Here is a 14,769-nt window from a genome sequence, read left to right as displayed (position 1 = left end):
ATATTTGTTCACAGCAGAAGCCTTGACTGATAAGAACAATGTTTGAATAAAGCTTTCATTTTTTAAATAACTACACTCTAAATTTTTCAGATTCAGAGTGTGGCCAGCTCCAGCTTGTGTGTTGACACTAGGTACAAGCATCATGGTGACAGATTTGGGCTTCAGGAATGTGGTCGAGGGGGAGAACAGATTCTCCACTTAACGTGGCACAAGGATATTAGACCAGGCAAACGTCCTGTATGTTGGGACGTGTCCTCCGGTGATGCCCAAGCTCCTATATTGCTTTACAATTGTCACGGTATGGGTGGCAATCAGCTTTGGAGATATGATCCTGTAAGTACTTTAGAAAAATGGAGAATTGATTTGAAACCCCATTCTGTGACCAAATCTGAACTAAGTGACTTAATGGGGTTAATTCATGAATTAGTTAAGCTTATGTTCCCATCCTAAAAAAAAAAGTGTAAAGGTAAATTTTATGAAAAAATTACCATTCAAAGTAGAAGTCATTGAGTGTTAATGTCAGAGCAGTCTGTATACACTATAGTGCATTTTTCCAGCTGAGAAGAGATGCCCCGCCACTCCTCAAGAGTTACAGCTGATTGGCTGTTACAAATCTGTCCGATTTCGTCCTGAAATAATGATGTATTTCTAAATGAGTTTATTCATAATCGTTGGGATGACCGTTTCTGAAGAGAATATATATAGCTAAATTATATAAAGATACATACAGTACATTCATTATTTCAAACATGAGCAGGCAGGAAGTTTATCAGAAATCTTATACGTACATGAATCAACTGTTAAACTCTGGTAGCAAATTCACGCTTTCAGAGGATGCATTTAATATACAGTCTCTCCTCGATTTACGACGTGGTTCCGTCCCGACGACCAGGTCGTAAGTCGAAAAGGCGAAAATGATATAGAAATTCTAAAATGGGTGTCTCTTTTTCTTCTTAGCACCACGAGAATTCTCATTTTACGCTTGCCAGCCATTTTAAAGGGAATTACAAACGAAAATTTTGTCAGTACACAGCGTGATCACTAACATTGGGACTCGAAAATACGTAATGTGAAAAATATTTTATATGACCATGGCCGTCATATGTCCGGGTTGTCGTAAGTCGAGGAGAGACTGTATACTTAATTTTACACACAATAAGGCATACTAAGACAGATTATATATCGGTAACACTACAGTATGCAAAAACTAACATTTTAAAAGATCAAAATCACATTGAAACACAGTCATGCGCCGGTTAACGTCTGACAGAACAACGTCTGATCGCATATGCATCCGTGCGCCCCCCCCCCCCCAAAAGTGACGCCTGCTGGACCACCATTCCTCGACCCCTGATGGAGACTCGATGATCCTCCCCATACTGGTCAGATATTATGTGTTAAAGGAATATGCTTCCTTACCTAGGCTTTTTTAAGCATCTGCCTACAGGTGTAATGTTAACCTACATCTATTGAGGATAAAATCTTTCACCTACAAATTGACAATAACACATTTGCTGTAATCAGACATATCTAGTCGCCTCAACAATTGCACCCCAGTTGCAATTGGGGTTGCAATTACAAATTCTGTGGCATTACTAAAAATAGTAAAGTTTCTGGTGCACTCTAAGATTAAGAGAGAAAACGGAGGACTCATGCGTCCTGATGTGAGAGAAAACGGACTCGTATGACGGGGGACCAAATAAACAAAGCATAGCTACATGTTTTGTGGACTACAGTATTAAGCGTACCTTTTTCAGCCCTTTGTAATAAACCTAGCCATGCCTATGTGTGTTTATGATATTTACCATAACATTGTATATATATTTAGTGGGTCTAAATGGTCGTAAAATGGGAAACCTGGGGTTGGGTCTTGGGTGCCTGAACAAATTAGAATAAATCCCATAGGTTCTGTACTTTCGTTATCGGCGGGGTCCCAATTAGGCGCGATAACCAAGGGATGACTACTGTACTGTATATACTTGTGACACTGGCCAGTTGCTTCTGGTGTTATGGTACAGGGGTACCAAGTGACAGCACTAGGATCCCACTTCCTTTATCAAGGAATAAGCAATTAAAATTTAAATTAAAAAAAAAAAACATTCAAATAATGGGACCTAGCGAACCTAAATGGCCCTAGAGCGGGCACAGTCACGTATGCATCGCGTATTCTTATTTATTGTGCGGCCAGGAGTACGTTATCTAGTGAATTTAGTCAATATTGTACAGTAACAATGGACCTAAGTCCAAACCTGTATTGTACATCTACTAAATGATTACGGTACTAAAATTGTTATGTCTATTACAAATATAGCTTGTTTATACAGGTATTCAAATAAATTACTATCTTACAAGAATCCCTCCAATGTAAGTTATATTCACCCAGGTCGTTTGGGTGGCAAATTATGAGAAGAGCTTAGTCACTCTTAAGTAATGATAAATAAACACGCACGCAGGCCTTCAGCGCCAACTGTCAAATCTTATCTCAAATAAATAAACAAACAGACTCCAGACATTCTGTCACCTCACCTCCCGCCCCCTCCCTCCCAGACGAAAGATTGGTGATTTCTTTGTTTATTTTATATAATATCTCAGACTAAAGTTAGGATAACATAATTTGCATTGCTGAAATCCTTGCAAGACAGAGATTAATTTGAATATAAGCGTCATATATTTTGCTCAAGATATAAAAAATGTAGTACATTAGTGTACAATACTGTAGTACATTAGTGTACAATACTGTAGTACATTTTATAAAAAGGTTTTCAACTGTATTTTTGGGTAGATTTACATAAATTGCTTCATTTATTTTCATCCATTTACATGCACACACCATACTAAAAGAAACATAAAAGAAATAATTGACCTTAGTGAAAAGCTGGAGTGCACATGTACTAATTTGATTACGGTACTAAAATTGTTATGTCTAGTGCGAATTACAACATGTTTATATTCAAATAAATCAGTATCTTACAAGAATCCCAGCTATGTTAATTATATTCTCCTAGGTCATATCACTGGCATTTTAAAATGAGACAAGCTTAGTAGGACTGTTAAATAAACACACAGAGACCTTCAGCTCAAACTTATCACCTGAACCCTCCATCCCCTCGCTGACTGGCTGGCTCCGTCAGTCCCCCCCCCCTCCCCCCCAGCCAGGCTTTTAGGCTTACAGTTTTTATCTTATATAATAACTCAGACTAAAGTTAGGAGATTATAATTTGCATTGCTGGAATCCTTGCAAGACAGCCAATAATTTGAATATAAACGTCATATATTTTGCTCAAGAGATAAAAATTGTTGTACATTAGTGTACAATACTGTAGTACATTTTATAAAAAAGTTTTTCAACTGTATTTTTGGGTAGATTTACATAGATTTCTTCATTTATTTTCATCCATTTACATGCACACACTAAACTAAAAGAAACGTAATAGAAATAAATGACCTTAGTGCAAAGCTGGAGTGTACATGTACTAATTTGATTATGGTACTAAAATTGTTTTGTCTAGTGCAAATTATAGCATGTTTATATTCAAATAAATCAGTATCTTACAAGAATCTCAGCCATGTTAATTATATTCACCCAGGTCATTTCACTGGCTTTTTATAAGAGAGAAGCTTAGTCACTTAAGAACTGATAAATAAACATGCGTTAGACCTAGGCCTGTGCCAACTGTCAAACGTACTACCTCCCCTCCCCCCACGCCCCCTCCCTCGCTCCCACCCTCTCTCTCCCCCATCTGCTCGGCGTTGCTGGAATCCTTGTAAAACAGTGAATAATTTTAATATAAACGTCATGTATTTTGCACAAGAGATAAAAATTAATCACCTGTATCACATTACAGTAGTGATTTAAGAGTAAAAGTGTATATGTACGTTAGGGGGCAGTGAAATTTTTTTCAAAGCTGCACTCTTCAGGCATTGTTCCTTATACATATCTAAGACTCCATGCCAAATTTGAAGCTGATATGTCGAGGTTTAGTCTGCCGCATTTTCTACTGAAATTTTTAAATTTACCTACAGTACTAGCCAAACAGCCGCTGTGGCGGTGCAATGTTCTGTTCAGTGTTTATCAACTTTTTTTTCATATCTCTTATTTCATTTAAGTTGTCTTGTTGCAGATGAGTATGGTGCTATGTCTATATTGATTATCAGCCTTTTCTCATTTCATTTCTCAATGTTGTGTTACTGTACTGTAATGTAGGGAAGACCGCCACTCGTGTGATGATAAAGAATGAGAAGACCGAGAAATGGAGTTCGAGGATGATGGTGAAAGATCATTATGTCATCATGGTTGAGCCTGGCAATGAATATCTCACACATGTGACTCCCAAGACTGGACACGGAAAGCAGATTGCCAAAACTATTCACGAGTTTCTGGTGGAGAAAAATCTAACCCAGCAGCCCATTGTGTATGTTGGTTGTGATGGAACCAATGTAAATGTAGGATCAGAAAATGGAGTCATTCATCATCTTGAAATGTTACTTGGTCACCCGCTCCATTATTTCATATGTCAGCTTCACGGAAATGAGCTGCCTTTCCGCGCAGTTTTTTATCACTATGATGGTAAACCAAGTGGTCCTGAGCATTGGCGTGGTCCCATTGGAAAGCAGATCAAGGAGTCTTTGTCTGAGCTTCCAGTTGTCGCCTTCCAGCCAGTCAGTTTCCCTGATTTCCCTGTGTTTAATGATGAAGTGGAGAAAGATCTGTCCTGGGATCAGAAATACCTGTATAGGATTTGTAAAGGAGTTATCACAGGTGTTGTTGAAGATGACTTGGCTGCTATTGAGCCAGGTCCTCCCTGTGTGTCAAGGTGGAATACCTTATGGAGTAGAATCCTCAGGCTGTATGTAGCAACATCAAGACCCAGCCATGAGTTGAAAAGAATTGTCATTACAATAATAAAGTTCAGTGCTCCAATGTGGTTTTACATCAAGATACACCCTTACGTAACACACGGCTCAAGGAACGTATTCCAGTCCCTGCTATATATGAAACACCTGAATAGTGAGGAGGAGACGATAGTGAAGAAGGCTGTCCAGAGAAATGCATACTTCGCCCACACAGATCAACTTCTTCTTGGTATGTGTGCAGATGAGGACATGACTGTTAGAGAAAAAGCTGTCTCAATGATAAGAAAAATTAGAGAGGAGAATCAGCAAAAGGAAGAATGCACTGGCAGATCTGAAGAGGAGGAGGAAGATTCTGATGCTGCTGTTGACGAGAATTTGTTAAACTATACTGATGAGGAGGGTAAAGATGGAGATGGGAATGAGGATGTGCCTCCTGTAGTCAACATGAGAAAGGTGGTGACTCCGAAACTAAAGTGGCAAGCAAAAAACTATCATTCTATGATTAACTGGAGGAATGAACTCAAGACTGAGCCTCCTTACATTGCTTCTCTGTCAAATCTACAGGTTAATGACATTCTTGAGACAACATTAGTGGTGCCCAAGTAGCCAAACAGCACTCAGGCGGTCGAGAGAGGCATAAAAGTGATGACTGAAGCTTGCACTGAAGTGACGGGATACGAATCGAGAGATGGATATATTCGGCAAAGATTATTGTCTAGGAAAATGATGCCAAGGTTCCGTACAAAAAAGAATTTCAATATGAACTTGTAATGATTTTCTATACGGTGTACCTGTAAAATAACATGTGAATTAAATCGATGTCACCCATGTAAAATTTATCATTATCCTGGAAAACATTAAATGACACCTAATTTTTGGTATACTGTACACTAAAAGTTGACAAAAAGTCGTTCGCGATGCGGCAGGGTAAGTATGCATGAAATGGCATGAAATTTTGCACAGGTGTTTGTTACAGCCATACAAACGATGCCTGAAAAGTGCAGCCTGCAACTCAAATAAAAGTGTTTTTTCCCTGCCCCCTAATGTACGTACAGTCGGCCCTTAACATACGCGGGGGTTACGTAACAGAGATACCCGTGGATGTTAAAAATCCGCGTATATGTGCTCCCCCCAAAAAAAAAAACCTGGTCCCCCCATGTCCTTATTTACTGTATATACCTGTGTGTAGTTCAAGTTTTTAGGACCAAATTATTTGGCAAAAAATTGGGGGTCGACCTCTAAACGGGTAATAGTTTCATTAGGTTGAAAAATATTTACCAGTAACTACCAGTAAACAATGGAAACAATGCACCAACGCACCACCAGCTGTGAGTGTCGGTATAGTTGCCAGGGCAGATCTCTTGCGTCATCATAGCAAGCCCAAAGTAGCCAAATCCATGGTATGGTAGCACAGGACAATGTAAAACATAAAGTATTCATTTATTAAAGTTTATTTATAGATACTGGACATAAATTTTTGGTCATTACATTTGAAACATCAATCTTTGTTAATTAAATTTGAAACAAAAGAAAACTACGATACCATATTTTCATTAAAATATTACATCACAAGTATATTTTACCTTAACTGTAACTGAATGAATATACGTATTCTCAGAAATAAATATAGAAATGAAATATTTTTGCTGGAATGACGTACATATTACAGTGGAAAGAGGGATAAAATCATGACGAAAACAATGACTTTCGCTTTCTTTCGTTATTCAAAAGATTTTACCGTAATCGCTTTTCTAATGGTTTTCAGTTAAAAAACTGTTGTACTCGTACTGTATTACAATAATATTCTATCCTATCATTAGCCTTATAATCCCACAACTGAAAACCATTCGAAAGGCGATTACGGTAACATCTTTTGAACGAAAGAAAGAGAAAGTCATTGTTTTCGTCACAATTTTATCCCACTTTCCACTGTAATACGTACATCATTTCAGCAAAAATATTACATTTCCATGTTCTCAGAAATAAATGGTAGTTTTGTTGAAACGTAATGTACAGTATTTAATATTAAAATGCAAAAATAGCTATAAAAACAATTAATACACCCGTAATGTACTGGCTGGCATCTCGTCCCTGCTCCCGTGTCCAAGGTCACCACTCCTCCCAACTCGCTCCCTCCTCCGCCTCCTCACCGTCACTACTGCCGACAACAAACACAAATGTTTTGTGAATAACTGCATCTCCACTTCCTATGTACAGTACTGAACTGTACTGTGCTGTGCATTTTTACAAACAATAAACATGGCAAGAAAAGCTATTAAAAAAAAGAGATAAAAATTTCACTTTACTGTACAGTACCTCTCCTCGGCGACAGGACGGGTGTCATCGGGCTCATCGTCGCTCAGTTCCATAACGGGTGGTGAAGTGGGGGCGACGGTGGATTCAGCTGCTTCCTCACTGCCGCCAGTGATTGATGGTGTTTAAATCTCTCCTTCGGTGATCAAAGCACATGGTGATGGGAAGTTGTCGTCTCTTTCTTTCATTTCTTCCATGATGTTTTTGTATGGAGCGAAAACGTCATCCATCCCTCGCATGAATTTCAGGGCACGCACCATGGAGGGGTTCATACTATAGGCCAGGTTTTTCAGTGCCTCAATATTCCTGGTCATCTCCCCCAACTTCTCCAACGTTATTTCTTGGTGCTCTTCCTCATCCTCTTTCCCTTTCGCTTCCTCTTCCTTGCCTTAGTCTACTAACTCCTGTAGATCCTCCTCGGTCAGCTCAGTGTCGTGCTCTTCAATTAGCTCCCTAATCTCGTCCTCTGCCATGTCCTGGAAGCCTTCAGCAGCCACTTTCCTTGACAATGCCAGGGTCTTTCTGAATATTTTCATTAAAATCCATCAAAATCATTTTCCTTGTCATCGTCTTAAGCACCAAACAGCTCCTCCCAGTCTTCTCCTTGAACAGGGCTAGAGGGTACGTGTTTTTCGAATCGTTTTCAATTAAAAAAATGTTACAGCACATGTATATTTTATCTAAACTGTGCCTGAATGAATATATTCTCAGAAATAAATAGTAATTTTGCTGAAACGTGGTGTATTTCAATGTAAAATAGGATAAAATACATGACAAAAACAAAAGACTTTACCTAACCTTCCAATGTTCAAGAGATGTTACTCGTTTTTTAAATAGTTTTCGGTTAAAATACTGTTATATTACAATGATATTCTATTCATACTGTGCTTGATATACTACATTCACGGAAATGTAATATTTTTGCTGAAATGACGTACGTATTACAGTGGAAAGTGGGATAAAATCGTGACGAAAACAATGACTTTCACTTTCTTTCGTTCAAAAGATGTTACCGTAATCGCTTTTTGAATGGTTTTCAGTTAAAAAAAATGTTGCATCACAAGTGAATTAGGATATAATATTATTGTAATACAACAGTTTTTTAACTGAAAACCATTCGAAAAGCGATTACGGTAACATCTTTTGAGCGAAAGAAAGCGAGTCATTGCTTTCGTCACTTTCCACTGTAATACGTACGTCATTTCAGCAAAATATTACATTTCTATATTCTCAGAAATAAATAGTAGTTTTGCTGAAACGTAATGCATTTCAATGTAAATTAGGATAAACTACATGAAAACAAAAGAGTTTACCTAACCTTCCGACGTTCAAGATATGTTACTCGATTTTTTAGTAGTTTTCGGTTAAAATACTCTTATATTAGTGATATTCTATTCATACTGTGCTTGATATAATACATTCACGGAAATGTAATATTTTTGCAACTACAATGCTGATGTCAACACAAGCGTGGTTACAGCGAGACTGACTGAGTGAGGGAGAGCTATGCGTGTGTGTGAGGTTGCGGGAGCGCGATTTGAATGTACTTCAATTACTTCAATGTACAGAATATTCCTCCGGCGGGGCAATCCGCGTATTTGCAAATTCATGTATTATAAACCCGCGTATGTTGAGGGCCGACTGTATATAGTATTCCACATACACGTAAGTATAAATGAAAAGTTTGTGATGATCGGACAACGTCCATTTCGGTTAACGTTACGTTTCCAAGAACGTATCTAGGACGTTAACCAGCGCATGACTGTATTGCACCGCTGTCAGCAGAGGCAGGAAATATGACTGCGAATAGCTTCATATTTTCCGCCTCTGCTAACAGCTGAGCGGCCAAGCTCCCCAGTCTGTCACACTCATCCACCAACTTTCAGAGGCCGTGTATTATTTCAATGTGATTATGAACTTTTAAAATGTTAGTTTTTGCATAATGTAGTATTACCGATACGTTGTCTTAGTATGCCTTATGATGGGTAAAAATAAGTACGGTATACTGTATATTAAATGCATCCTCTGAAAGTGTGAATTTGCTACCAGAGTTTAGCAGTTGATTCATGTATTAGATTTTTATAAACTTCCTACATACTCATGTTTGAAATAATAAATGTACAGTACAGGTATGTATCTTTATAGAATTTAGCTAAATATCTTTATCGTCAGAAACGGTCATCCCAACGATTATGAATAAACTCAATTAGAAATACATCATTACTTCAGGACAAAATGGAACAGATTTGCAACAGCCAATCAGCTGTAACTCTTTAGGCGGAGGCGGGGCATCTCTTCTCAGCTGGAAAAAATGCGCTATACACCTGTTCCTTAATTCAGCTATAACATGCCATTTTAGGCTTCAACATTCAGTTCCAGTTATCCTTATTCCTACCTATTGAGAGGGAGGGTATTCTGAGTTACTTATCCACTTTACATCCTAAAATGGGATTTCAAGATTATTTCTTCATTTATGATTTGATGCCTGTCTTAAGTAACTAATGTAATTCAAGCCAGCTAGATCAGGAGTGGACAAAACATTGCCCACAGGTTGCATTCAGCCCACCAATTGATTCTGTCTAGCCCTCCACTACAGTATGTCTAACAATGGATATTGTTATAAAAATCCCTATTCAGGGACTTTTTTTAAAGCAGGAATGTGTAATTAGATTATGAATTGTGTCAGCCACTAATGTTTGAGGGATTGCCAAGTTTTTAACCCACAAACTTAATGGGCATAATAAGAATCACTTATGCCAGGCATTAGGTCAATATTATGTTAAATGGAAAAAGAATGTGATAAAACCATTTGATGATTGTGATTTTTCTATGAATATTGTGATATTGAAGATGTGAGCTGCCCTTAGCAGCTTGGGCTTGCTGTTTGTTAATGTGATGAAAATTTTACAGGTAAAACAATGGCTTGTGCATGGTGGCAACCCACGTTGTTTGGACTGCAATCCAGGTAACAAAGAGATATTTGTGTCAGCCTGCAGTCCAGAAAAGGAGACACAGAAATGGATATTTGAACATTTTGATGCTGAACGTTTAGCTAAATGGGATAAGGCAGGACCAGTATTTTAAAGGTAAAAGAAGTATAGTATTCAGAAATTTAGGGTGATTGACATATGATAGCATTTTGTTATCTTTTTTTTATTGTACCTGTAAAGTAGTTTCAGTGAGGAAAAAACAGCTACAAAATATAAGTTGTTTTGATGAGTACAATGGGACCATATTAGTATAGATTTTAAGGTATCATGTTCCATTTTATTAGATTGTTAGTTAATTTATAAATTTATTTATAATTGAAACTGTGCTGCAGATAGTATTTATTACTTGTGATGCAATACTTGCTTTTAATAAGCATATAAGGTCCATTATATGTAGTAGCTAATTAATGTTGGATTAAATTTTTAATGCTGAGTAAAAGTAACAATGTTATGAAGGAAAAGATGTAGTGATTCTTTGTAACTGCAACACAGCTTAACTGAAATTGTATTGTTACTACAAAAGGGTTCTGTTCCTGAAAACCTTTCATAAATCACAATTTCCTAAATCGAAGCACATTTGCCTATTGACTCCCAATATACTGAGTCAATGAAATGCCACAAAAGATGTGTTTAACTCTTAAATGACTGGATCATTTTACATAGACTATTTACTCTGATGGGAAAAATTTGGGTTGTAAATTTTTTTTTAAATATTTTTTAAAAATATATATGAAAAGAACAAGTTTTTCTCACTAAATCAATGGTGTACTGTAATGTAATTCCCTGTACACTTAACAAGAGCCTCGGATATTGGGGAAGATTCTGTGTATGAAGACGAGGTGGAAGGTAGGGGGGCCGTGTACCCCAGCTTTGGGCCTGTTTCTATTATTGATTCATTATTATATTCTCATCTGAACAGCCTCTTATGGTGTATGATTCATGATAAATAATATAACATTCAGTAATATATGAAAAAAATACAATATGTAATTTGACCTGAGAATATAAGAGTAAACTATATTGGAAGATATCGCTTCTCTAGCCTCCACATAACCACTCTCCCTCCTTTGATGTTTCAGGCTAATGTAAAATTTCAATATGACAGAAACCATTTATGGTGATGAGAAATGAAGCCAAATATTGTAACAATGCTGTCAGTACCTGCCTCTGTTTCTTTATTTTTTCTTTACTTATTTATTTCTTTCCTTGTTTATTTATTTTCTTTCCTTCTCTTCTTTTTTGCCTTCTTCCTTTCTTCTTGATATTTTAGAGCATTTTGTTGTCATGTACTACTTTTGATATTTATAGTTAATGATTTGATTTTGAATATTTTGTATGGGTCTGGTTCATGTTTTAATACAGATTAGTGAAAATATTTTATGATTGAGACTGAGACTATCAAATTGTCAGATTTAAGAACAGTTGGAGTCTGAATTATTTGCTTCAATGTTTCCTTACAATTATGGTGTCTGGTCCTTTTGGCAGGAAACTGGAATGCATTGTATATAAATATATAGTTTAATGTTATCATTACTGCTGATGGATCTTTTGTTGTTGAATGCTGTTTGATTGCCAAACTGTTTATATATCATAATAGAGCTCTGAGTTTGGTACTGGAAGGTTGTGAGCATCCATTAGGAAATCTGTTCTTTTAATGCTTATTTCTTCCTGATTTACTTCAAGCAGAAAAAGAGCACACAGTCCTGCTGTCATTGCACAAACTTACTATTGGTGCTAGAATGTAAAGGCTGTTATGTTGGAAATTATTAATTACAGTATAGTGTAACTGGAATCATGTTTTCCAAATTCAGCCCTCTTAGCCACTTCTCATCTCTGAAGCTCTCTACCTAACAGACCTGAAATATAGGTTTTAAAGTTCTGTCACCAAAAGAAAATCACTCCCAGCAAATATGAATTTTGAGAATACTGCTCCATACCTGAGCTCTATGTCAAATGCCACATTCAACATTATATAATTAAAATAATTCCTATAAATTAAGTGAATTGGTAGCAAACCATTGCATCATACATACTGTAATACAGTGGCTGTGGATTTCTTTATTCCATTGTACAGTATATCTACGGTATGCCTCCTGTGTCTAACCATATGATGTATGTGAACAAATAAATTACAAATATTAGACATCAGTTGTAAAGACTCTCTGGGTTTTATTCTTGCAATGTTTTATAAGAATCTTCTATTGACAAGTTTGTATTCATTTAGATGAAATAAGACTTTGTTTTATTTCATATGAGTAATTTAGTGAATTCACTCTCTACTTTTTGGTCTGTAACCCACTTACCCAAAAACCCACACCCACCCACCTGTCCCCACTAGTATTCATATGAATCATATTGTGAAACATACTTTAAAGTTGCAGTGTCTTATACTGAGGTGTTGTGTAATGTAACCTACTAACAATGCATTTTATGAATGGTAAATTTGAAGAAAAGTTTTTAATACTGTAACTGATACAATTATTTTATTGTAAACTATTAAAGACATGGGAGGTAAATTTAGATTGCTGATTAAGGGTGACCTGTTTGGTGAATAAATTTCTTGTTCCAAAGTTCATGATTATTTGTTGTACAGTACTGTAAATAGATTTATTCATGTTATACATACTGGTACAGTATAATAAATATATATTGATATGCAGTTTATTTAATTACATTAAACATATCTATCTAGAATTCATAACTTTTATAAGAAAGGAAGTTGATACTGTATTAACAAGTGTGAGCTGAACTAAGAAATTACCTGGTAAGTATCCAGTACCTCTGCCTCTTACACTGTATACTACAGTACTGTATAGTGATAACCTGCCACCTGTCCAGCAGAATAACTTGGCATATCTTGTGTACAAGATAAATCGTGTCGTATATTCTCCAGGGCCCCAGATTTACTAACGGGTTACGAACTTCATAAGTGCTTATGGAGTGCATATCTCTTGCGGTGGTGATTCACTAAAGAGTTATGAAGTCCCCAACACAATTTAAAATGGTTGACTTCTCTTTGTAACTTATGATGGCTCCGGAGGTCTCATAAGCTTCAGCAAGGTGGAAATAAGGCTGTTTTCTCAACTATACAACCCTTACCAAAACACACACACAAGTTGTTTAATTTTGTTAATTTTTCCATAGATGTTCTATCATTACAGTAAATATTTTAAATGAAGCAAATTTTACTTGAACCTAATAGAACCTGACCTAATTAACCAAGGAACCTACCTAACCTTACTTAATTTCCTAGCTGGGGGGGCTCAGCCTTCTGGACCCCCCATACACAATATTAATAAAAAAAGTATTTATTTTTATATCTGGTACTAATCAAAACTTAGTTGAAGCATCGTTTTGTAATACAGGGTATTCGGCCGTATTAAAGATTTTTTTACGTGGGCCTTCCTCATGGTGAGGTTTGCCCAAACCATGTGCGTTAGACGCATTCTAGGTGGTACAAATCGTGGTGTTTGCGTGGGACTTGCTCCAGGTCTGCCAACATTGGAAAAAAGGGAATGTTGGTATGCCGTACATGAACAGCTGATCAAAATTCCTGATAGTTAAGGGCAATAAAAATCAAATAAAGATACAGTATACTGATACAATAGAATTATCATATTTACTGTATTGTACAAAGTACAAATCTTTTTTTTACAAGCTCTTCATAATCTGCTGAGTCATGCGTGTTGTCTATGTACAACTGACCTGCTCGATCCAAACGTACTCTCACGTCCACATAAAATGTAAAATTATACCATGACTCTTCAATAAAATTGCTTTCATTGGTACCAGATAAAAAAAGTATTTGTTTAATGTGACGACCCCGGCTAGGGAGTTAGGTAGGTTTCTTTGGTTGGTTTGGTTCACTATTATTAATTTGCGACAGAATTGTATAGAATGAAAGGTACTCAGGATGATGAGATATATATCTAGAACTGGACTAAAAAATATTGTGGGACATTATGGGCAACTTCTAAAAATTTACCAATATTGTATACTGTACTGGTGATGAATGAGTTCACATGTGTGTGTGAGGGAAAAGGAAGACTTCAGCATCAGCATTGACTCAACCCTGACCTAGACTAATATGCTACAAGTATTGAACCCTGACCTAGGCTAATACAGTAGTACCCCGATTTATGCGGTCAATTGAACCCACAGGGTACCGCGGAAAGTGAAAACCACGGAAAGTGAACAACAGAACATATGGGATTAATTCCAATAGAGACTGGCCTGACCCCCCAAACTCCACTTACCTATGTTGTAGTAAAAATAACATCTAAATTTTATGATGGTATGTTCACACAATTAATATTTAAGAGAAATACAGTCGCCAGGTTAATGTCCTTTCAAATAATGGACTCAAATCTCCCCGCCCCACCCTCTTCCCAGCTCACTAGCTCCTACCTCTCTGAGAAATGTTTGGGTGAAACCACTAGATTTTAACGTTTAGTAATAAATAATACCTCAGACTAAAGTTAGGATAATATAATTTACATTTCTGGATTCCTTGCAGGTCATGGAATATTTTGAATTTAAACTTCATATATTTTGCACAAAACATAAAATATTTGCTTTGTGTAAACCAAATTATTACATTAGATCTAATATT

General features: G+C 36.7%; 1 protein-coding gene across 1 annotated transcript in view; it reads left to right on the top strand.

Moving 5' to 3' along the window:
- The window catches only part of LOC121876428 (N-acetylgalactosaminyltransferase 6-like), a gene marked incomplete at its 5' end in the record, with an annotated part of 53,658 nt that extends 40,846 nt beyond the window's left edge, over positions 1-12,812 (top strand). Inside the window, 2 exon segments of the mRNA XM_042381508.1 lie at positions 91-333; positions 10,078-12,812. Coding sequence (XP_042237442.1) covers positions 91-333; positions 10,078-10,251 — 417 coding nt within the window.
- Positions 12,813-14,769: the final 1,957 nt, after the last annotated feature.

Source organism: Homarus americanus, unplaced genomic scaffold (assembly GCF_018991925.1).
Source record: "Homarus americanus isolate GMGI-L3 unplaced genomic scaffold, GMGI_Hamer_2.0 scaffold10884, whole genome shotgun sequence".
In the NCBI taxonomy this organism is placed as follows: Eukaryota; Metazoa; Arthropoda; class Malacostraca; order Decapoda; family Nephropidae; genus Homarus; species Homarus americanus.
The sequence above is the reverse complement of the archived record's forward strand: the minus strand, read 5'-3'. Positions and strand labels throughout refer to the sequence as shown.